The sequence below is a fragment of the Culex quinquefasciatus genome, chromosome 1 (assembly GCF_015732765.1).
Source record: "Culex quinquefasciatus strain JHB chromosome 1, VPISU_Cqui_1.0_pri_paternal, whole genome shotgun sequence".
Lineage (NCBI taxonomy): Eukaryota > Metazoa > Arthropoda > Insecta > Diptera > Culicidae > Culex > Culex quinquefasciatus.
Genome location: NC_051861.1, coordinates 38,889,448 through 38,913,886, shown reverse-complemented (window position 1 = coordinate 38,913,886; position 24,439 = coordinate 38,889,448). Strand labels below are relative to the sequence as shown.

Below are 24,439 nucleotides of genomic sequence, written 5' to 3'. Positions count from 1 at the left end.
GAGGCCATATCTCGAGACAGGGGGGCCAGATCTTCAATGTTTTAGGCTCGTTGGAAAGGTCTTCTGATAACCTAATCAATGATGGGTCGGATGATGGACCCAGACATAGTTTACATACATTTAAGTGAGATCCGGATGTGAATGCATATACATAACTTTTGAACTACTTATCGAAACTTCAATGTGTGTGTGACCACGCGGTCGCCTCTTACAAATTGAGTTGTTTCTATGTATTTTAGATTTATGTTCTATACATACAAATAACTCGCATAGGCATTTGGAAGGTGTTAGCTCTGCCGAGCTTCGGTGACCCATTTCTACGCAGGCTCGCCGTGCGCGAGGTACCTCCGCTGAACCGACAAGCCCCGCCCTAAAGAACGTTTGTTGTGTCGTATCTGACGTGGAAAGACGCCATTTTCTCAGGCTTTCCAAAACTTTCCAACCGCAGCGCGTACTTAGTTCTCCAAAGTTCGCGAATAGACTGATCGTTCTCCAGAACTAAATTCTCACCGAAGCTTCGCAGACCGACGACTTTGGAAATCTCATTCTCGTTTGTAGAGATTCTCTTTCTCTTATTTCGTTGCTCTCATTGGTGTTGAGCCGAACCGGCAACGTTCGGCTCTGGCTACGCTCACCGTCTTCACCACACCATTGGTGGTGTAGTGTGTGTGAACGATATTTCTCTCTCGCATATATTTGAACTTTTCACAGATAAACAGACAAGCGCTTAATTTATTCATTTATTTAATCGATCGTAGTAACTATTTACGATACGAAACACAGTCAATCATGAAATATTTTTATTAATATTTTCTACCAGGCTTATCTCCGACAGTTTGCATCAATTTGATTCAAACGTTATTCAGAACTTCCGAATCCTCGTCAAATGACAAAGGTCCAGCGCGTATTTAGCAAGGTTTATTTTCTGTTCGTTTGTTTTGGATTGATCTCACCAAATATCAGCTTTTCTCCTCTAGCTCTTCCTTATTTGCCTTGTATGATCTGCGCCAGCACCTCCTGTGCGATGTTGATGGGGCTCGGGGCAAACAGCGAAGTCGAATGTAGCTGGAATTAGTTTAACACATTGCTGCTTCACGATCTAGGGCCGGATATTCAGCTACGTCCTTCGCGTAGGCATTTTCTTCTCCACTTCAATGTACAATTTTTCACAATTACACAATGTTGAATAAATTATTGTCATCCAATTATTTTTTTCACAGCTTTTGTGAGAACGTAAACAACAAACTTTTCACTACTTTCACACTTATACAGTGACACCCTTGCGGGTTTGACAGTTTGACCCTTAGGAATCGTTCCATTCCACACAGGCGTACCGCAGCGATCAAATAGCGTACTGCTGTAATCGAATGATTTTGACGGCGACTGAAACTCGGAGCTTCAACAACAATTTAAATTAACTTTTCCTGCCATTTCCCGTACACAACAAAAGAAATTCTATCCAATTCACACTATTTTCTTCCTCTGCACAATTATTTTCACTTCAAAATTTCGAATCAGAGCACTTTTGTTAACAACCTAGTCCCTGTCGTGCCCTTCAGGCTCTTTCAACTACTTATCGAACCTTCAATCTGTATAAAACTCGATCTATGGGACCCTAAACCAAGTCGAATGCAACAGGTTCGTGTCAAATCGGTTCAGCCAGTGCCGAGAAACATGAGCTAGTTTGTTGGTCACATACATACATACATACCCACAGACATTTGTTCAGTTTTCGATTCTGAGTCGATATCCCAAGTAACATTTTTTTCCAGGAGTTCTACAAGAGCTCTTCAAGATAGCTACAGCATAGCAGTTTGGACCGCGGTAGGATAAAATTCTCTTCAAAACTTCTTCAGGAATTTGGAAGAGTACTTGAAGAGAGTTTTATCCTACCGCGGTCCAAACTGCTATGCTGTAGCTATCTTGAAGAGCTCTTGTAGAACTCCTGGAAAAAAATGTTATTTGGGATGTATACATGAAGGTGGGTCTACGACGTTTTTATACAAAGTTCATTTTTAGAGCAGGATTATAGCCTTACCTCAGTGAGGAAGCCAAAACTGTTTGTTGGCAGGGATTTATGAAAAAGGCGTCATCCATAAAGTGAAATAAAAAAAAAACATAAGGTATGGCACGCTAAAATCGACCCAAAATTGGTTGGTCATTTTGCGTTTGACTTTTTTTGTTTTTTTATTCTGTTTTGTACCCCGTTGATTTGACAAAGTCAAATTAAAAAGTGATAACCTGTGGCTTTTTACACGGAACTCACATTTGCAATCAAACCAAACGTATGATGGTTAGTGTAAGCTCAAACTAAAACTCAAACTAAAAGTGACTCCGTTCTTTTGACAACAATGGGTGTCGAACCATCGGGGCTTTAGTGTACAAGTTAAATTATGAAACCCACCCCCCTTGTCACGCTTGCGAAAACCCTGCTAGAGCGTGACGTACTTTATGAATGACGCCAATGATCCCGAAACTGGTAATCAACGCAAAGCTTTGGCGTCTTGGAAAAAGTTTGTGGATTTTTTTAGCCCTATCTCTTAACTGTCAAAAGTTAGAAATTCCATAGCCTGCTGTGATGTGCATATTGAAAAACAAATTTCACCTAAAGTATGTCATGGCTCAACGCTGAACAAAGTTGTAGAACATGTCTCGACTTTTTTTTGATAAGGTCCTATAAACAAACGTAAACATTGGTTGTAACCCTTTCACGTCTTATGTCAATGCTCATCGGAGTAAGCGGGATGCACTCAATGTTTACTTTTGTTTATAGGACCTAGTAAAAAAAGTCTATATGTCAAAGCACGAAATTGCTTACTTTCAGCTCTCATCAATTAAATTCGACAAAATAGCCTTTTAAAGCACTGTGAGAATATTTGTAGAATTTCTTTATTTGATTTTATATTTTTATTTGGTAGAAATTTAAATTAAATTTATAACATAAATTCGATTTTGACAAACTTTTTACGCATTTTAATTTTTTACCGTTTTGGATATGTTTAGTTATAAACCTAATAAGAAATAATTATTTTTAGAAGGTATCGATTTTTTTATTTAATATTGAATTTGGAATCAAACAGGGACTTTTGATATTTTTTTTTTAAATGCACCATTTTCGAGTTAAAGCCATAAATTTTTCCGAAAAGTTGCCTTTCCTCCGCAATCTCTGACAAATATACACCCAGAACTGGGCATCGGCATACGAAGGATAAAGAGCACGATTCGGTAGTAAAATGGTACTGTGTGCGGACGGAGAGGATTAATCCCGAAATTACCGAGAGTACTTTACTCATGGTTCATTTTCCAAAAAAGTTCATCTATCAAAAAAAAAAAAAAGTACCGGTACCGAGACTCGAACCCAAGACCTTCGGCATATTGAACCGTGCCTTTGCCGTATGGGCCACCATGGTTCGGTGACTAAGTGGCGGTCGTTTGTCCATATAAGCCAGTCATAGGATGAACTATTCCAATGAACGAATGAACACGCGAGAGGACTATACTCTCGCAATATAGCACTTTCCTCACGTTTCTTTTCGTGAGAACTATCCCCTCGTTCTTTAACTTTGGGTTATAATTGTAATATATAATTGTCATGCTAAAAAAAATCTCACGATTTTTTATAAGTGTGATTCGGCCTTATCACCAGTCATCAATCCATGACATGTAGGAAACTAATGATCCAAGTTTCAATGTTGAAAAATGAAATTCGCGCGATATTTCAAATCTTTAGGACCGATATAAATTATTCACTGTTCATCTGTCTGCACAGATAATCAAACCACACAAAAGCTTCACTCTCAATCAGCTTCCCATAAAACTCAATGTGAATCCACTTCCCACGAATGCATTATAAATTGAACCTTATTGAGCAATCCAATTAAAGCGCGATTAAGCAGTCCCCCATCAAAGATCGTTATCTTATCGCGCGCAAACTCTCACTGCGCGAGTTCGATTCTCCTCAAAATTCTCTGTGATGGTGGCGACGGAGGCGGCGGCAACAGTGCCTTTGAAATCCCACTGAGCACGTGTTGCATGCATCGACACGAAAAGAAACCCGCCAACTTTGTTTACAGTTTGGAGAGCCTTACATTCTCTCTCGAAGAGATAGAATTTCAAGGGAATGAGAGAGCGTCACACGCTCTCTCAATACTGACCCGCACCCTTTCGGATTTGCAGCGAAGCTGCAGGCGTTATGCTTTTCCCACGACACAAACCCTTACTTCGGTCATCATAAGCGTTACTGTTGGGTTAGGTCACGATACCGACAACAAAAACGACAACGTTCGGTTCCGGACTCACCTGTTGCAGCAGGACGCACCGCTGGTGACAGGTGAACTCGCAGATGGCACATCGCAGCGCCACGTCCAAACTCAGCACCAGATGACACTGTTGGCAGACCCGGTCACATCCGGCAGCCCCCGTCAGGATATGAAAGCTGTGACTAAACTGGGCGAGCCGGGTGGACGACGCCGCCACTTCCGGTTCCGGCTCTTTCTTGGCCTGTACCAGCTGGCGCAGCTCCGGACTGGACGGTCCGGCCAGCGCCCGGGTCGCTTGCGATCCGACATTCTTTGGCGTTAGCGTTATGATTCGAGCATCGTGAAAGTTGCGCACCTTGTTCGGGTCGCGGTTGAGATTCTTCAGGATCTGCGACTGCTCGGCGTCGATGTACGGGATGCTTTCGGTGCTGCTCTTGACGATGTCTGGTTGCTGCTGCTGGGGCACCCTCAGGTGGACGTTGCTGTTTTCGTCGGTCTTTTCGACGATCTGCAGGACCACGTCCTGGGCGAGTTCTGGTGGGTTGGAAGGCACCGCCACCTGCGGTGGCTGCAACACATCGTAGTTCCCGTTGCCGTCCCCCTCATCGTCCAGCCGGATCAGCTCCCCGGACCTAACCTCAACCTTGTGACCGCCCTGCGGGCGCTGAGGTTCGTCGAAGGCGAACGTCACATTGTTCAAGTGTCTCGTTAGCTTGTCATTCTCGGTGTTTCTGGTGTAAGTTGTACTCTTTAAATTCGACGACTTTAGCTTGGACTTTTGGATCAGCTGTTGCTGGAGTCGGTCCCGCTTGAGGCCACCGCTGCCATTGGGGGCGAACTCCTCGCTGCTCTCGTCAGCGGTGTTGGAAGATTGGTTGTTGAGACTCGGATCGTCACCGGCAAGTAGACGCTGTTCGAGCTTTGAGGCGTTGGCGGCAGCGGTTGAGGATGCAATCTGCTGGGGACGGCGGCCGGACGCCGGAAGGAGCTGCTGCTTGGCGGATTCGTCGGACTGGGGAAAGAGAGGGAAGATGACGAAATTATGGTTAGCATCGAATGAAATGAAATAAAATTGTGTAAATAAAGAATTTACACGGAACAAAATCCGGTTTGCGGAATCGCAAACTTTGCTTCCGATTTGCTCTACCAATCGCAAACCTCCGTTTACACCCGTCAGCAGGAAGCATTGCTTCCAATATCGCAAACGGTGATTTTCAATATCGCAAACGTAACGCCGTAACGCATGCCTGCCAAAAGCACGCAGCACGCAGCCACTACAATATTTACTGTTTTGAATTGACCGTTGCTTTTCATGTTTTGGATGGAAATAAGAAGAAGAAGAGGTTTTTATTTTGTTTTATGTTTTTATTTATTTATTCATCTCAAATAAAAAAAAATAATGAGGTGGTCGCTGGGTTGTGTGTTGCTTTAGAAAGCTTGGTAGAAAAACGGCCGCCACTGACTGGCAACGGTTCCAAACGTCCATTTGTCTTATCTGGCAGAACAAACCGGCCTCGATGACCGTGGTGCAGCTGGGTACTGCTGGGCACCGTCGCCGCCGTTGGCACGTTGCTTCCGTGATGTGATTTCCGGTGCTAGCAGTAGCAGGAGGCGTGTCTTTGTGGCTGGCGCCGTGATCGAGGCGCGGATGTTTTTGATGATGATGTCGGCGTTTTTCATTTTGTGCAGCAGGGTATGCGAGTTCCGGTTGGCAGCTTACTCGGTGATGGCAGCGGCGGGTCACCTCAAGGGTTGACTTGATCGCGAGTCCTCATCGCTTTGGACGCCCTATGACGGGCACGATCTCCGCCAGCATTAGAATCGTGGGGCGGTGAAAGAGAACACAAGATAAAATTATAAAAATTTGAAAATTCAAAAATTCAAAAATTCAAAAATTCAAAAATTCAAAAATTCAAAAATTCAAAAATTCAAAAATTCAAAAATTCAAAAATTCAAAAATTCAAAAATTCAAAAATTCAAAAATTCAAAAATTCAAAAATTCAAAAATTCAAAAATTCAAAATTCAAAATTCAAAATTCAAAAATTCAAAATTCAAAAATTCAAAATTCAAAAATTCAAAAATTCAAAATTCAAAATTCAAAATTCAAAATTCAAAATTCAAAATTCAAAATTCAAAATTCAAAATTCAAAATTCAAAATTCAAAATTCAAAATTCAAAATTCAAAATTCAAAATTCAAAATTCAAAATTCAAAATTCAAAATTCAAAATTCAAAATTCAAAATTCAAAAATTCAAAATTCAAAATTCAAAATTCAAAAATTCAAAATTCAAAAATTCAAAATTCAAAATTCAAAAATTCAAAAATTCAAAATTCAAAATTCAAAATTCAAAAATTCAAAATTCAAAATTCAAAATTCAAAAATTCAAAATTCAAAATTCAAAATTCAAAATTCAAAAATTCAAAATTCAAAATTCAAAATTCAAAATTCAAAAATTCAAAATTCAAAATTCAAAATTCAAAAATTCAAAAATTCAAAAATTCAAAAATTCAAAATTCAAAATTCAAAAATTCAAAATTTAAAATTTAAAATTCAAAATTCAAAATTCAAAATTCAAAAATTCAAAAATTCAAAAATTCAAAAATTCAAAAATTCAAAAATTCAAAAATTCAAAAATTCAAAAATTCAAAAATTCAAAAATTCAAAAATTCAAAAATTCAAACATTCAAACATTCAAAAATTTAAAAATTTAAAAATTCAAAAATTCAAAAATTCAAAAATTCAAAAATTTAAAAATTAAAAAATTCAAAAATTTAAAAATTCAAAAATTCAAAAATTCAAATATTCAAAAATTCAAAAATTCAAAAATTCAAAAATTCAAAAATTCAAAAATTCAAAAATTCAAAAATTCAAAAATTTAAAAATTCAAAAATTCAAAAATTCAAAAATTCAAAAATTCAAATATTCAAAAATTCAAAAATTCAAAAATTCAAAAATTCAAAAATTCAAAAATTTAAAAAATCAAAAATTCAAAATTTTTTATGTTTCTGTATTGTTTTTTTTTGTATTTTTGTATTTTTGTATTTTTGTATTTTTGTACTTTTGTATTTTTGTATTTTTGTATTTTTGTATTTTTGTATTTTTGTATTTTTGTATTTTTGTATTTTTGTATTTCTGTATTTTTGTATTTTTGTATTTTTGTATTTTATATTTTTGTATTTTTATTTTTATATTTTGTATTTTTGTATTTTTGTATTTTATTTTTGTACTTTGTATTTTTTATATTTTATTTTGTATTTTTGTATTTTGTATTTTTGTTTTTGTATTTTTGCATTTTTATTTTTGTATTTTTGTATTTTTGCATTTTTGTATTTTTGTATTTTTATTTTATTTTTTTTTGTATTTTATTTTTATTTTTGTATTTTTGTATTTTGTATTTTGTCTTTTTTTTGTTTTTTTATATTTTTGTATTTTTTTGCATTTTTATATTTTTTATATTTTGTATTTTTATTTTTGTATTTTCATTTTTATTTTTGTATTTTGTATTTTTGTATTTTTATATTTTTGTATTTTGTATTTTTTATTTTTGTATTTTTGTATTTTTGTATTTTTATTTTGTATTTTTATTTTATTTTTGTATTTTTATTTTTTGTATTTTTTATTTTTTGTATTTTGTATTTTTGTATTTTTAATATTTTGTATTTTGCATTTTTATTTTTGTATTTTTGTACTTTGTTTTGCATTTTTTATTTTTGTTTTTTATTTTTTGTATTTTTGTATTTTTTTATTTTGTATTTTTGTATTACTGTTTTTGTATTTTTGTATTTTGTATTTTTGTATTTTTGTATTTTGTATTTTTGTATTTTTGTATTTGTATTTTTGTATTTTTGTATTTTTGTATTTTGTATTTTGTATTTTTGTATTTTGTATTTTGTATTTTGTATTTTGTATTTTTGTATTTTTGTATTTTTGTATTTTTGTATTTTGTATTTTGTATTTTTATTGTTTTTGTATTTTTGTATGTATTTTTGTATTTTTGTATTTTTGTATTTTTGTATTTTTGTATTTTTGTATTTTTGTATTTTTGTATTTTGTATTTTTGTATTTTTGTATTTTTGTATTTTTGTATTTTTGTATTTTTGTATTTTGTATTTTGTATTTTTGTATTTTTGTATTTTGTATTTTTGTATTTTTGTATTTTTGTATTTTGTATTTTTGTATTTTGTATTTTGTATTTTTGTATTTTTGTATTTTTGTATTTTTGTATTTTTGTATTTTGTATTTTTGTTTTTTTTGGAGGAGGAGGAGGAGGAGGAGGAGGAGGAGGAGGAGGAGGAGGAGGAGGAGGAGGAGGAGGAGGAGGAGGAGGAGGAGGAGGAGGAGGAGGAGGAGGAGGAGGAGGAGGAGGAGGAGGAGGAGGAGGAGGAGGAGGAGGAGGAGGAGGAGGAGGAGGAGGAGGAGGAGGAGGAGGAGGAGGAGGAGGAGGAGGAGGAGGAGGAGGAGGAGAGGAGGAGGAGGAGGAGGAGGAGGAGGAGGAGGAGGAGGAGGAGGAGGAGGAGGAGGAGGAGGAGGAGGAGGAGGAGGAGGAGGAGGAGGAGGAGGAGGAGGAGGAGGAGGAGGAGGAGGAGGAGGAGGAGGAGGAGGAGGAGGAGGAGGAGGAGGAGGAGGAGGGGGAGGAGGAGGAGGAGGAGGGGGAGGAGGGGGAGGAGGAGGAGGAGGAGGAGGAGGAGGAGGAGGAGGAGGAGGAGGAGGAGGAGGAGGAAGAGGAGTAGTGGCTGGAGGAGGAAGAGGAGGAGGAGGAGGAAGAGGAGGAGGAGGAGGAGGAGGAGGAGGAGGGGGAGGAGGAGGAGGAGGAGGAGGAGGAGGAGGAGGAGGAGGAGGAGGAGGGCCGCAGTCTTGATGACTGCATCCTCGGCGGTGTCCCGAATAGTCAAGTAGAAACGGCGTCACCGGTGCATCCTTGTACCACATCGGAAGGGTGTCACAAATTCACAAGTTCGACCTGGGACGTATAAGATGTGCCTGCTTGGTCCTGCCGAGGGATGTTTCTCCAGGAGCTCGTTCTTGGTGACCGGGAGAAGGAAGCTGGAACCGAAACATTTTTACTCAATGTTTTCAAATTTTCACGATTGATAGGGTATATGACCCTATTTTGGACCTAGTACCTATTTTGGACCTATTTTTATTAATCGAGGTAGTTCAGGCTTTTAAAGTACGAAAACACTGAATCCAACCAACAGAAAGTGTAAGCAGGATCGTTTTGTAGCTTACCTCTTCCAAAAATGTTAACATTTTTGGTTATTTCCGCTTTTTCAGCCACTTTTTCCAATGCCATTCGTATTTCCTACCATTTTCCTAACACATAGATTAGGTCCAAAAATTCCAGCCTCGTTGCTTATCAGATTTGGCTCGCGACACCTTGATGATTTTTTCTGTTTTGCACTGACACCAAGCAATTTCGTCCGGTTTCCGAGCCATGTAACTGTTGTTTATTCAATTCTTTTATGTTTTTCATCACTAAACCATTGAAATAACTATTCTATTATCGAAAAAAAACTCAATTCAAAATATTTTTTCAAATCAGTCGCGTTGGATCAGTTTTTGGACCTACTTTGCCGTCGGTTCAAGGCTATCACCAATACATGTATAACAAGGTGTTGCCAGTTTAGTTTATCAATTTATTTCGATATTTCATTGAAATTAATTGAAAATTTTTAATTTAATATTTTGAATTGAATTTCTTTACTGTAATTATTTGAAAGAAATCTAAGTTTTAAAAAGCAAATGATTAACAGCAACAACGAAAATATGTTTTTAAACGATAAAATGGCAAATTGATGATAGAGATTTAGATGATTGTTAGGACCGATTGCAAAGTATCCCAAAATTTATACTGATGTTGACTTATTTTTGTCGTAACATCATTATCACCAATTTAGCTGCATATATTTTTAATTGTTGCTTCAAAAAAATGCAAACTGGCTACCCTGTTGGAATTGAAGGGGAAACGATTGAAAAACCTAAAGGGTCTAGTTCATTTAATCGTCAGCTGTCACCGTGACAGGAGCTGTCAACATTGCTTATGAGTGGTTTTTGAAAAAGTCGTATGAATTAAATTTAAAAAATCTTGAGTTAGTTTTGAAAAGATCCTAAGCGCTAGTTATAAACAAATCATTTTTTTTTTTAAAATTCTTTGAATTGCACGTCTTTTAAATGCTCTTTACTGGAAAACAAACAAAATTTGGTTTGATTCAGAGAAAAAAATCAAATAAGTGTCGGAGATCGTGATGGCTGTTACGACGTATTGCAAACTAATCAGAAAAATATTCATATGGAAAAATTACCGTATCAATCATGTTAAAAACACAATCGAACCAACTAGAAAAATAAAAATCATCGAAAAAAAATTTGCAAAAGAGGTGCGATGTTAACTTTATGAATTTTATGATTTGAGACATATCTGATTACCGTAAATCTGAGTGACTTTGATAGGTTTGAGATTTTTCCGCAAAATGAAGAGTACAATTTAAATACGTACGGAATGGAATCATACTGACCGTGGTAGAGAAGTGCTCAAAGTACCGCATGAAGAACTTTTCATGAGATTTTTAATGGTTTAAAAAGTTAGTTAACTATAATTAATAAAATGTTGATAAATATCATTATTTTAATCTTCTCAAAGTGTCATGATTTTCTCAATGAACATAATTTTGAATCATAAAACGGAATGCATTTTCGGGAAATCCGATGATCGAAGCAAGCCGTGCGCGCGTCATGACGTTTTGATTTTTTTTTTTGTTTTTTATTTCGATTTTTATAGTTTTCTAAGTGAATTTTAAGTTTAATATTTTGATTGCTCGGGAGGTTCAGGATCGGATTTCGAGTGCTGAGCGACGGAATTTCAAATTGGAGGTCAAAGAGAAGTGTCATTCGTAAGCTGGAAATTCAGTGGCAGTTTTTTTGGGCAAGCAAAACCGTTGTCAGGGACTTTCGAGGGTGAGCTTGCCCTAGCTAGAAGCAGAACATTTTGAAGCTGCTGGTGGAAATTTCGGTGCTGTCGGGAGCGATCGATGCTGAATGGTGGTCGAAATGATCGAGTCAAAGATTTGGATTTGTCTCTATATTTCGTCCTGGATCGTTTTGTCCTATCCCGGTGAGCTCTTTCCTTTTTGGATCTTCGTTAAATTTTCACGGAACGGAACGGACAAAAATATGGGAGTGGCCGTGGCTGACTGGTAACGGTGTTCGCTTTGTAAGCGAATGGTCCTGAGTTCGATGCCCATCTACTCCCAACGAAAAAGTTTAAGACTTAAAAATACTTGAAATACGTAATATGAACTAAAATTAAAGTCGCTCGAGCCGGGGTTCGACCCCCGTTCTATGGATTGGTAAGCAAAAATGCCAACCACTGCGCCATCACGGCTTGGTGAACTTTGAATGGAATTAGGAAAACTGTTACTACCAACTAAATACGCGCTGGGTTTTTGTCCATTTGGCAAGGATCCGGAAGTTCTGAATAACGTTTGAATCCGATTGATGCAAACGTTCTTTAGGGCGGGGCTTGTCGGTTCAAGCTGAGGTACCTCGCGCACGGCTAGCCTGCGTAGAAATGGGTCACCGAAGCTCGACAGAGCTAACACTTTCCAAATGCCTATGCGAGTTATTTGCATGTATAGAATGTAAATCTAAAATACATGGAAACAACTCAATTTCTAAGAAGCGGCCGCGTGGCTCCGTTTGGTTGGTTGCACATACACACACACACACACACACACACACACACACACACACACACACACACACACACACACAAACATAAAACGGAATGCATTTTCGGATTCTTCAGACAATCTTGTACTAGGAAAAGGTAAAATAAGTTTGTGAATAATAAGTCTTATTAAATGTAATATGTTTTGAAACATAATTTAAAAAAATCTCCTAATTTAAAGGCATTTTCAGTAAAACAAATTTCATATAAAATGTGAAGACTTTTGATTCGTTCTTTGAAATCAGTTAAACATGTAATATAAAACTATAATTTAATAAACAAAACTAGTTTCAACGAATTTCAGGCAAAGTTCTGAATTTTCAACAATTTCACCTAAAACTTATATGTATAAGGTTAAAAAGCTTATAAACTTAGTTAACTAAATATTGACATAAACGATTTTCTTAAATATCAGCAATCTAAGTGATGGTAAGTTCGAAGTAAATATAATGTTTGAACACCTCAAATCTGCTTTTAACAAAACAAACTATGACTATCAAAGGCACCCTGGTATTCAAACAGATTTTTTTTCAAATATTACATTGTTTTTAAAAGTGCAACATGTAGTTAAACTTTTTGTCAAGCAACTGTAAAGTTTAACATGACAGATGAGAAAGTTTCACACCAAGTTACAAGCTATTATCTCCCTTTAAAATTTCTTGATTGTTTAATAATATTTGAACTTAAGCTCTGCGTAAAATTTAGAACCTTTTTTCATTGTAACTTGTTATGTATTGTGAATGTATCTCTGTCATTCATTTAATTTTAAGTTAATGTGTTTTTATTGCGACTAATAACGGGTTGTCTTTTATGTTCTAATGCTTGAACAATTAGGTCGTAAGAATACGCAAATTGTAAATAGGACAGAGACCTGCTAAAGATGCGCGAGTTTCCATTCAATATAATTAAAACACGTTTTCGAATTCAAACCCATTGTTTTATCATAATTATTTAATTTCTGAAATAAATATTTTACAAATTATAATCGTGGATAGGCCCTTTGGTTTATCAAACCGAGTTTCTGTAAGTGTGCGTGTTGGCGCCGCACGCCGCAATTCGAGGTTGTCAAAATTTCAACCAATCAGAGTGTAGGTCCAAAATAGGTTCAGCGATGTCTCCAAAATACATTCAATAAGTCCAAAAGCATCCAAAAATGTTTTACTTGAAATGCTTATTACAATGAAATGGTTAAATTATTTCCAAATTTCAATAGTACACTTTGTTAAGCATAAATTAAGGCACAAAACAATCCTGAAACCAGCCAAATTAGTTAGACCGTTCCTGAGAACAATGAGAAATATGTTGACGCTTTGCATAGTAGGTCCAAAATAGGGCCATATACCCTACTAACCTTACAATCAAGAAATCTGAACAAAACTCGGAACCAGCTTTTCGAAAACAACGGCAGCTGCCAGAGATTTTTCGTCGAGTGGCCAGGAAGCACATCTGCCGCGACTGTTACCACCAGCGTAATCCGTGGCCGTGTTTCCCTTGAAGGAACGACTTTATAAGGGATGCGCAGTATCACGCGGAACTCTTGGCGGATGGGGACTCTACAGATAACCAGCAAAGCGGATTAAATGCACCGAAATCGCGGCGAAAAACCAACGAAATGCACGAGTCGAAGAAAAACAAACAAGCGTGCAAGAGATTGTTGTTTTGCTTTTCTCTTGCGCAGCTGATTCTGACATTTCGTAACGCATTGGCTGCGGCATGGTACACGCTCAGATTAACCGGCAACAAGGTGTTTTCGATTTTGTAAGCATTTTGTTTCGATATCGGAAGCAATTTTTCCAAATCTGCAAACATCGCTGATGAATACGCAAACTTTCCATGTTTCCGAATTCGTCGCAAATATTTTTCGGATTCGCTGACCAGATTTTGTTCCGTGTACTAAAACAATATTTGCGACTTGCATTTAAGTTCGAAGATCTGACAATAATGAAAATACGAACACGACATCGGTTGATGCTTTTGAAACGGAATTCATATTCATATATTCATATACGATTCGGATTGAATTATGTTTCAGAATTCGAATTGAGTTGACAGGGGCTAAACCACCATACCTGTCAAAATTGGTAAATAAATATTAAGTTTTTATTATTCCCAGTTCCCAGTAGTTTAACAAAATTTGCTCAAAATGACCTCCTTCATTTTGAGCAAATTTTGTTAAACTACTATTTTTAAGTTATTTTGTATTTGACATTATCTCGCCTAGTTTATATGTTTTTTTTTTTTCGATGGTATTGGGCTTATTCTACCACTTCATTTTGCATTTGGGACCATCCATAAACCAGGTGGACACTTTTTTTGAATCTCAGACCCCCAGCATATAAAGCAGCCCCGGAAGATTGTCAGACTGACAGATCTTGCAAAAATCGAACTGGCACAAAGTTCGAAGTTTTGCGTCTGCGTTCGACGGATAATCATGTTTTAAGCTTTACGCTTTCTCGGTTTTGAGGTTAGAATTTTGACAGTTCGCATGCACTGTTTACATTTTTTTTTTCATTTATGTGCTATGGTGATACACCCAGCTGATTCATGCTGACAAAATAAGTTCCCAGTTCCGCGTTTTTTATGGCGTCAAAATAATTACGCCAAAATGAACAAAAGACGGTCGTTCTCAACCAAAAAAACAAACCATTCCAGAAGTGGTAACTTTTCACGGTGACCGCCTTACCGCCTTTTTTGCGCTGCACTTTTTTAATTACCCATAAAATTTTTCACGACCCTCTGGTACGTGCAAAACGCCATCAGATTGCAGGCCGAATCTGATCATTTCGTTTGCCCGCTCGCACGCTTTTCGGTCAATCAAACTTCAACAAAGAGCATTTTTTTTTGTTGTAAGAACTGTAAGCCGATTAGTATGCAACCCGCAGAACATTAACGCCCTCTGTCGGACGTCGGCGATTTATCAGAGCTGGGAACGTGCTCGTTTTGTGTAATTTATGGTCTTAAATGTAGGAACTTATTGATAATGCCCGCGTTAGAATGCAGCTTCTTAGGCAAACCGACTAAGGAACTTTCTAACCCTTAGCCACCGCTATAATCGATCGTAATGGATGGCGACGATCGGCCAATGGAGATTTATGGCCGCTTCTCGCCGAAGCCTAACAGTTGCTACTGGATTTGGGATAGGAGTTTAGGCTGCTGCTGTGGTGGGTCTTTTCAAGATCCAGAAACCATAAAAACTAGACAAATTGATTGGTATAAGCGAGTGAATATTTCAATCTTGTTGTTGAAATGTTTTTTGGTGGCGACGGCAACGATAGGGGTTTGGAATTTTCTGATTGTTCAGGAGCCCATAACCGGTGCCAAAGTGACAAGCATTAGTCTTTATCATCATTTCTAGAAAGCAGGTTTGGAGAAGTTTTTTGGATGAAAGGAAAAAAAAACTAGATGGATGATTTTATTGAATTTTATTATGTGTAACGATGTGTCATGATTATTGGACAGAGACTGATGCAATAAATCTTGGCGACTTGAAGGGGACCATTAATGTGTGTCTTTGGAGAGACTAATTGTAACATATGAGTCATTTTAGTTTTGAAACATAGTTTGCCTCTTGATTTAGAATGTAGTTAAATATTGTTGTTCTCGTTTTCTATACAAAGTAATCATATTGCGACAAACTGAGCTGAGCTGCATCTTTCACAAAGTCATATCGCGTGCATGTCTCCTTAAGTTTAACGCGAGTTCCCCATCTGGGGAATGCATTAGTCCGTTAAATCGAATCTAATGTTCCGCCGCTCGCACAATCAAAGCTGATTTTTGCCGGCGGGGAAACGTTTGTTCCTCGTTGGCTGAATTTCTTCTCCAGGTAATTGAATCCCGCTGGGAAACTCTGGCCCCCCCGCTGCCTGCCGTCCATTGGACTTCGTAGGTCGTCGTCGAGTCTGTAACGCACACCCAAGGAGGGGCTGAAATGACCACAAAACCGACACACAGAGAGCACGAAAATATTGCAAATATGAAAACCAGATGTTCCACTTTTGTACTTGGCGGCGGCGGTTTGTTCGTTCGTTCTTCTCTCAATTTCCAGCAGTTTGTTACAAACAATTCGCATTAGGCAAATAGGCAGTGATTTTTGTTGGGAGCAATACCTCGCGGGGGAAGGCGAATACCGGCGTTGATTTGAGTGCATATTTTTCCACCCGACTTGACAGAACGATTGGAGTAAAAATCTTACACAATTGTGATCATTCGTTCTTTGAAACAGCTCATCTCAGTGAGTGGCTTATATTGCCAAATGATAATCAAATTTTTATCGAACCTTGGTGACTAATACAGTAAAGATTCGATATGTCAAAGGTGTCTGGATCGAATTTCAGTACCGACACTTTTTGTTTTGACTTTTAATCTTTGGAAACGAGCCCGAGAGTAAAAATCTCAATAGTTGCACTATTGTTTCAGTTCGTTCACTGTGCCTTTACACTAGAGGTGGGCAAAACCGCTCTTTTGAACGGCTCTTTCGCTCTTTTTTCAAAATTTGAATGAATAGGGGTTTTTCAAGAATCGTGTGATTTTATAAGTTATTTCACATTGGACTTTTATTAATTTGGCCATACCAAATATTTTTTGAAGTTTATGTCCCTCAACTCTGACCAAAGTCACAAAAAAATAAAAGTAAGACATTTTAATGAATAAAGAGTTTAAAAATGCATTTTACACATCCCCAGTTGTTTTGCAATCATCAGTTTTTAAAATATCGAAGTATTGATGAACTTTTTTTAAACCGAAAAAAAACTTTTGCATTAGGTACTGTGCAACGGAATTTCACGAAAAATCAAAATATTTTTGATCGATCCCAATATGCTTTGTAATTGTTTTCAGTGGATAAGACTTCTATTTTCATTTAAATTTGAAAGTTTCTTACTTGAATGAACAATCAGTTGCACACAGAAAAGTTTATTTCATTTTGTTTAGATAATCGTTTTCTTTTGGGATTAATTTTTAAAAGCATTGCAATTTTTGAAATTGCATTTTAAATTCTCAAAAACAAATTTAATACTACAATTTTTGGAAATTCAATGATTTATATTTATAACAAAAATCATGCCATATTGAAACAGTTTTTTTCAAAAGAGCGGAGTTTAAAAAAGAACCGCGGTTCTTTTTTTTTGTGAGTGAGCGAGTTGTGGCGCTATAACCACGGCAAATAGTGTCCAGGGCATTCGTGGAAATACAATGTCCCATCCCAGAGGGTCCCGGAGTACCAAACCTTCTTAGCATGGTGCTCCCAACGAATACAACCAAAATCTCGGAGCGTATGGTGGTGTGTCCCCACGCTTCTTCCTCCCCTGTCGATTCAGAATTGTGTTGTTGTTCGAACACTCAGTGCTCAAACTCAACCTAATTACGAGTCATCTCTGCGATACGGCTTTACGCAGTAGGCCTGGCCGCTTTAACGCTTGTGATGTCTCAATGCATTTCAATGCAATGGCGCACTACAAATGTTAATAAATGACAAGAAGAGTGCTAGGCGTCATCTAACCTAAGGCACTCTCCAGGATCCCTTCGAAAGATTGGCTGCGCTAGGGTCTGATTAGATTAGATTAGATTAGATTAGAACCGCGGTTCTTTTTTTGTGAGCCACGGTTCGTTCGCTATTTTCAGTGAACCGGCTCTTTGAGCGGTTCGCTCTTTTTTTGCCCACCTCTACTTTACACTCTCAGTCCGTGTCCTTTTTTTTCTCACGGACAAACGCTGAGTGTATTTTCAACAACCACGAGTCTTAAACTGCTTTAATGTTCTGATTTTTTTTTTCTTTTTCAATGTTCAAAAGCGTTGAACTTGTTCATTTAAAATAATAATAAAAAATCTCTTATTATCTTTATCATTGGCGTTTCTGATTTTATCCAATTTGGTCCCCATCAATTTCATTCAGGGTCCCATTCGTCGATATTGAATGTTTGTAAAGATCTGCAATTCGGTTCGGTCATACTTTTCTCGGTTTTCGTTCCACTTTGATATTTTACTCACAGAACTCTTTATATTTATTGTTTTTTTTACGTTCTGATTATGTTAGTTAATTCGGAACAACTTTGCCGATGATCAGAAAATTCTTTCAAAAGTTACAGATTGAGTGAACCAATGAATCAAAGTGGCATTCCTTTGGGAACCAACAACGAGAGAGGTACTCCTCGATATTGGCTCCTGAAAAGTGCTAAAAAGTGCAAAAAATGCCTAAGGGCAAGAAAAAGAGGCGGTCCTCACCAGCAGGATCGGTAAACTTGAAGAAGCTGAAGAATGCCGAAGCGCTACCTGTAAAGCCAGGCAGTTTTAGCAAGGACGCTCAAAATTCGTCTGGAAACCAGTTCGCTACCCTCCCTGTGGACGTGAGCGAGAAGGAAGAATTAGAACGATGGGAGAAGGTGCCACCCATTTTTGTGAAAACATCGTCATCGGATTCGGTGCGAAAGTGGCTGACCGGATTTATCAAATCTGGTGCTTTACGAGCTTCCATCCGCTTGTGTGCTGATGGACTCAAAATTCTGCTACCTGGCAGAAAGGATTACAACTACGTTCGTGATTTCCTGAGCAAAAAAAAGCTAAGCAATCCACTTAAACGACCCCCGGGTCTTTTGTGGGCTCTGTTGCAAGTTTCTGCTCATTTCTAGGCGTCCGAAGGTTATGTGTGGTGAGTCACAAATGGTGGTAAGACGCAAATGGACCGAAGTTTTACTTCCCCATCCGATAGAAGGCCAGGAGGATAATGCGGGAATCGAACCCGCGCCCCACAGCAACTTGGGGATCGGCAGCCGAAGCCGCTAACCACCGCGCCACGAGGCCCTCCGTTTTTCCTGAGCAACACAAAGATTAAATACTACAAATACTACAGCCATGACGATCCAGGTAAACGCCCCATGAAGCAGGTCCTCCGAGGACTGTACGACATGGATGTGAGTGTGCTGAAAGAAGAGCACAAAACCCTTAAGTTGAACGTTATCGAAGTCTTTAAGATGACGAGACACAACAAGGACATCAAGTATCGTGATCAACTGTATCTGATTCATCTCGAGAAAGGATCGACAACGCTGTCTGAGCTGAAAGCAGTTCGGGCAATTTTCAACATCATCGTGTCTTGGGAACGTTATCGTCCAGTGCACCGTGACGTGACGCAATGTTCGAACTGTTTGCAGTTTGGACATGGTGGAAGGAACTGTTTCATCAAGAGTCGTTGTGCAACCTGCGGAGGTGAGCACAAAACTCAAGCTTGCAACACAATCAACGAGAACATCGAAGCGAAATGCTTCAATTGCGGTGGTGACCATTCGACCAAGAATCGGAGCTGCCCAAAACGTGCTGAGTTTGTAAAAACTCGGCACCAAGCAACGACGAGGCACCAACCAAATCGTCGCAAAACTCCACCAGCATTCACGGATGTGGATTTTCCTGCTTTGGCGTCACCATGAGCAGGATCTGTTCGAGTGGTTCCAAATCTGCAGTTGCAGAGAATACAGCACCTCCAGGCTTCAGTCAGCAACCAGCATCAACGGATGAAGGCAGTAGTGACCTGTTTTCACCACAAGAACTTCTGAATACTTTCATCGAGATGACAACAGCTCTGCGTGGGTGCAAAACTCGCCAGGAACAAGTAAGAACTCTTGGAGCATTCATCTTGAAATACAGTTTGTAGTTTACTCGTTCTAATGATTTTGAATAATTCAAAGAATTTTAATTTTAATTATAAGTTAGGTTTAGTTGTTGAAGTAATTTTTCTTTTTTACCCAAATGCATTCAATTCAATGCAAAAATTTAAAACAATTTGAAGTGAATGAAATAAATGTGATCAGTTAATAATAAAACACAAAATACAACAATTTAAAAGAAATGTAATTATTATAAGAAAGTTCAATAGAGACATATTTAATTTAAAAAAAAAGTATTATTATCTTTTGAGCACATAAGTGCCAACTTAACTCTGTTTTTGGCAAAGAAACAACTAAATGATAGATTGAATATTGGATTGAAACAAAGTTTCTCGTAAATCCGTCTCAATAACCTACCATGAGTAGTGCGGTTGCTGTGTGGACGCGCAGTCCTGTTTTTTCGTGTTATTTTCCGTCTCTTTTGTGTCGCTGTTCGAGTGCATGGGGTGATTGGCTATTATAATTAAATAATGGCATCAGTAGTGCGGTGCCTGTGTGGACGCGCAGTCCTGTTTTTTCGTGTTATTTTCCGTCTCTTTTGTGTCGCTGTTCGAGTGCATGGGGTGATTGGCTATTATAATTAAATAATGGCATCAGTAGTGCGGTGCCTGTGTGCACGCGCAGTCCTGTTTTTTCGTGTTATTTTCCGTCTCTTTTGTGTCGCTGTTCGAGTGCATGGGGTGATTGGCTATTATAATTAAATAATGGCATCAGTAGTGCGGTGCCTGTGTGGACGCGCAGTCCTGTTTTTTCGTGTTATTTTCCGTCTCTTTTGTGTCGCTGTTTGAGAGCATGGGGTGATTGGCTATTATAATTAAATAATGGCATCAGTTTTGCGGTGCCTGTGTGGACGCGCAATCCTGTTTTTTCGTGTTATTTTCCGTCTCTTTTGTGTCGCTGTTTGAAAGCATGGGGTGATTGGCTATTATAATTAAATAATGGCATCAATAGTGTGGTGCTTTTCGGGACGCGCAGTTCTGTTTTTTTACCTTTTTTTTCATTGTTTTTTTCCACTCGCGTTCGTTGGCCGATGAGTTTTTTTGTGTTGTTCTCTATTTATAGTTTTCTATAGAAACGTACCTATTTTTTTGAGACTAGCAAGTCGTATTGCTGGATTAAGCCCTTTCTATATCATTTCAATAATCATTTCAATAAATGAAGTCCTTCCTACATCACCGTTGATCGGAAGGCACGCCGACGGAGAATTTCTGGAGAATCGCGGTCGAATTAATACTATATTTAAATCCCTAGATAGCTATCTTTCCGCAGCCGGCTGCCTAAGATTTTTAAAATTTTAACCGATAAACAAATTGCTTATGGTCGCATCACCTACCACAGTGAATCCTGACCTCATACCCATCTTACTAACCCCTCAAAACTCATGTGATACTTTGTCGGAGACGCAGTCGATTTGGCGGTCCCATCACTCAAGTATCGGACTAACATTCCCATCCACTTCCCCGTGTCTTACCTCTGGTCGTGGCCGGCGTCGGTATTGATCAGCATGATAGGGACCTTTGAAAATTGCGAAGGGGTGATGATTGGTTCCTACTTTTCATCTGTGGTCCACGGAGCAATGTTTGGGGGTCCTGGTCAATAACGAAGTAGCAGCTACGGGTAGACACCAATGCTATGCTATGCTATGCTATGCTAATCCGTCTCAATAACCTACCATAATTTCCGCCATTTGACCACCGGAAGAATCAGAACATCATCAAACAACCATCAAACCCAAAACTAGACACACCAGCATCTGACTTGCAAATTCTTTCATGTAGACGGTGTGCGGTCCATTTTTCCCACAGTTTCCTTCAGAACACAGCGGCCGCCGCCACCGGTTCAGAAGCTGTTTTGCAAACAACCCCGACGACAACACGCCGGACATCGGCGTCAGATCGGGGAGGCCGCCGTAAAACGAACGAACATCTGCCCACATCGGAACTTGACCGTCGCAGCGTCCGCAGAGGCGTTTGACAACCTTTGGTCAGTCAAAATGTGACTTTTATGGCGCGTTGACAGCTCACTTGCCATAATTTAACTCAAAAATAAAAATGAAATGGGAGATTTTCAAACAAAAAAAACTATGTATAGAAGAAACCAAGGGTTAGATCTCGCCAAGATCGAACGAAGGCGATAAAAATTTAACTTAATTGAATTTCATAATGTTTTGTTTCTGTTTCTGCTCCCTTCCTTCTAAAGTTAAGCCGGTTTTTTGGTCCCCAATGAGAATTATTTTTTTCACCCTCTGCCATATATCGCTTCCAATAGTGTGAAAAAAAAACAAACTAAAAATTACAGTATCATGACCCGCGTAGCCAAAAAACTCATCCAAGCAAGCAATAAATAATTTTCGTTGGACCTTACGGCTGGCCCGATACCAGCACTACGGCAAGCAGTCAGTGAGAGAGTGAGAATTTTATGGCTAGGGGATTCCTTTTACGACCCTGTGGTGCCATATGGGATGAGACGCCTACTTTGATGCGTCTCAAGGCCACCTGGGGATGGAGGTCAACCGAATTAACTGTTTAGATTGTGTTAGGGAAACTCGTCAAAACAAACCGTTGACTCTCTGGTTGTCGATCTTTGCTATCGCAATATTATTTCATCTATCGATGTGTTCTGTTTTTTTTAACTCGAAGAATCTCTTACTCAATGGTTCCTTGGATTGTATTTCTGTCAAAAATGCCCACTTGATGTCAAATTTGCCTCTTCCTCGTGGCTTGCTTGTTCCTTTCGAAACGAAACTTTGAAGGAGCGAAAATAAATGTTTTTTTACAAAGTTTTGAAAAAACATGGAAAAACGCATTGAAATCAAAACTTTAATCGTCGAGGAAAAAAACAAACCACTTCCATCTGTCAAGAGCTCCTCTTAAAACATGCATGCAACTCCTCCAAAATGCATTGACTGTTGAACTGGATTCATCTGAGGCTGATGAAAGCAATTTCACGCCATTCGAAGAGAGCACGTGCTTCACTTACAACACACATTTCTTTCCCGTTTCAGTTGAGTTCAATGCAATGCAATGCAAGTATGCACCACAGTCGCTGTAACGAATCCCTCCGGAAAATTACTCAAATTCCACTTTCTCTCTTCCATCTGGTTTCCAGCCAACCACCGAACACTGACTGAAAGAATCTTTGCTTTGTGTGCCTTTTTCGATCTACACAGTAAAAGAATTTGAATTTTACATCAGAACATATGTAAATTTACCTTATGTCATGTGTTATTCCTTTTTTTACATAAATTAAAAAACTGTACGGCAAACGAAATATATTTTTTACTGTTCATCCATCAGTGCATTTCCTGCACACTTTGATGAGAGTACTTGCCTCCTGAAGTGGTTTTTGAACCGCAGAAAGTCGATACTTTACTGGCTTCTGTTCTTGCGCGGTTGATGTTGTTTTTGTTCCAACCGCCACCCGAAATTACTCAAAAACTGTTTCACGGGTCCTGGGTAAATATTTACCTTTCCCCTCATAAAACCCACAGGAACCAAGCTGGTTTCCGTATTTGGGTTCAGGTTCCGGGACTGGATGTGGCGAACCCCCACTCAGAGAAAAAAAAAGGTCGTTCCCTCTGTTTAACATTGAATTTTGGGCATTTGAGTCGGTCCTTCGGTTACGAGGACAGATTTTCACTTTCAGCCAGTGGTGTGACGAAAGCAAGAGGGTGTCAACTTTGTTGCGTAAGGTCTTGTGAAATCGATCCACCATCCAGACCATACCAGATCAGAGAGAAGGAAAGTAGGAAATTAGATCCGTGTCAGGGGGTTCCGTATTTGTAGAACAAATAGAACAACCTGGCGTTAAATTACGGCTGCGACAAACAGGGCGGTAGATGCAGATCAGCTGTTTGAAGAAGTAACGGGCATGTGGTAAGGATTATGGAAAAGTAATTAGGTCAGTGTCTAGAATTGTTCAGTTAAAACTATTTCCATCCGCACTGAAGAAAGGTCGAAAAATTAATTTATTTCAAAAGTGTCTTACTACTTTGTTGCAATAACAAAGAAATTTAGTGGATACAAAAAGAGGATTGATTTTCAGATATGCTGATAAGTTTCCAGCAAAAAACAGGTAATGAAATCATTATATTTAGTAAAATTAAACAATTTATTTAACAAAAAATACAAAACATTTTAAAAAAGGGCATTTCTAAATGTTAAGAAAAGATCTTTTTAGAAATGATTTCAAATTCAAATTTTCTTTAATTAAGTGAAAAAAAATTCTACTAGTTTTTCCGTGTTCAGGAGGTTATATTGCGCATCATTTTTGTACGAAAAACTTTTTTTTTATTGGGCCGTTGCAAATATTTTTCAAAGTTTATGTCCCCCCCCTCCCCCCTTTAAAGATGGCCTGAATAATTAGGGGCAAAAAAATATTATTTCGAAAAACTTCAAAATGTTGACGAAAATTTAATTGATTAACATTTTCCCGCGACCTTTGGTCAGAGCCTAGGAACATAAAGTTCTAAAAATATTTGCAACGGCTTTATCCTGGTTTTTAATCGAAGATGGCGTTCAATTGGTGAACGTTCGAACTGTCAAAATCACGCAGTAGCACCAACACTAGAAAAAAAAAATTGGCGGTCATGCCATGGCACACTTTTGGTACCACTGCGTGATTTTGACATTTCGGGCGTTCGCCATTCGAACGCCATTTTCGCTTAAAAATCTGGATATCTATTTATCTTGTTCAGTTTTTCTGTCTTTTTGCTGTTTTCGTAAACTTTTCGAGGTTTTGTAGTTTTTTTTTTCACAATTGTTGATATAAACTTAAACCGTAACCTTTAAAACGCAA

General features: G+C 38.2%; 1 protein-coding gene across 6 annotated transcripts in view; it reads right to left on the bottom strand.

Moving 5' to 3' along the window:
- LOC6037355 (tensin-1) overlaps window positions 1-24,439 on the bottom strand; it is a 447,484-nt gene that overhangs the window by 299,326 nt on the left and 123,719 nt on the right. For all 6 annotated transcript variants that reach the window (XM_038249944.1, XM_038249946.1, XM_038249948.1 and 3 more), the window contains exon 4: window positions 4,300-5,271. In XM_038249944.1, the coding sequence (XP_038105872.1) occupies window positions 4,300-5,271 (972 nt within the window). The remainder of the gene's footprint in view (window positions 1-4,299; window positions 5,272-24,439) is intronic.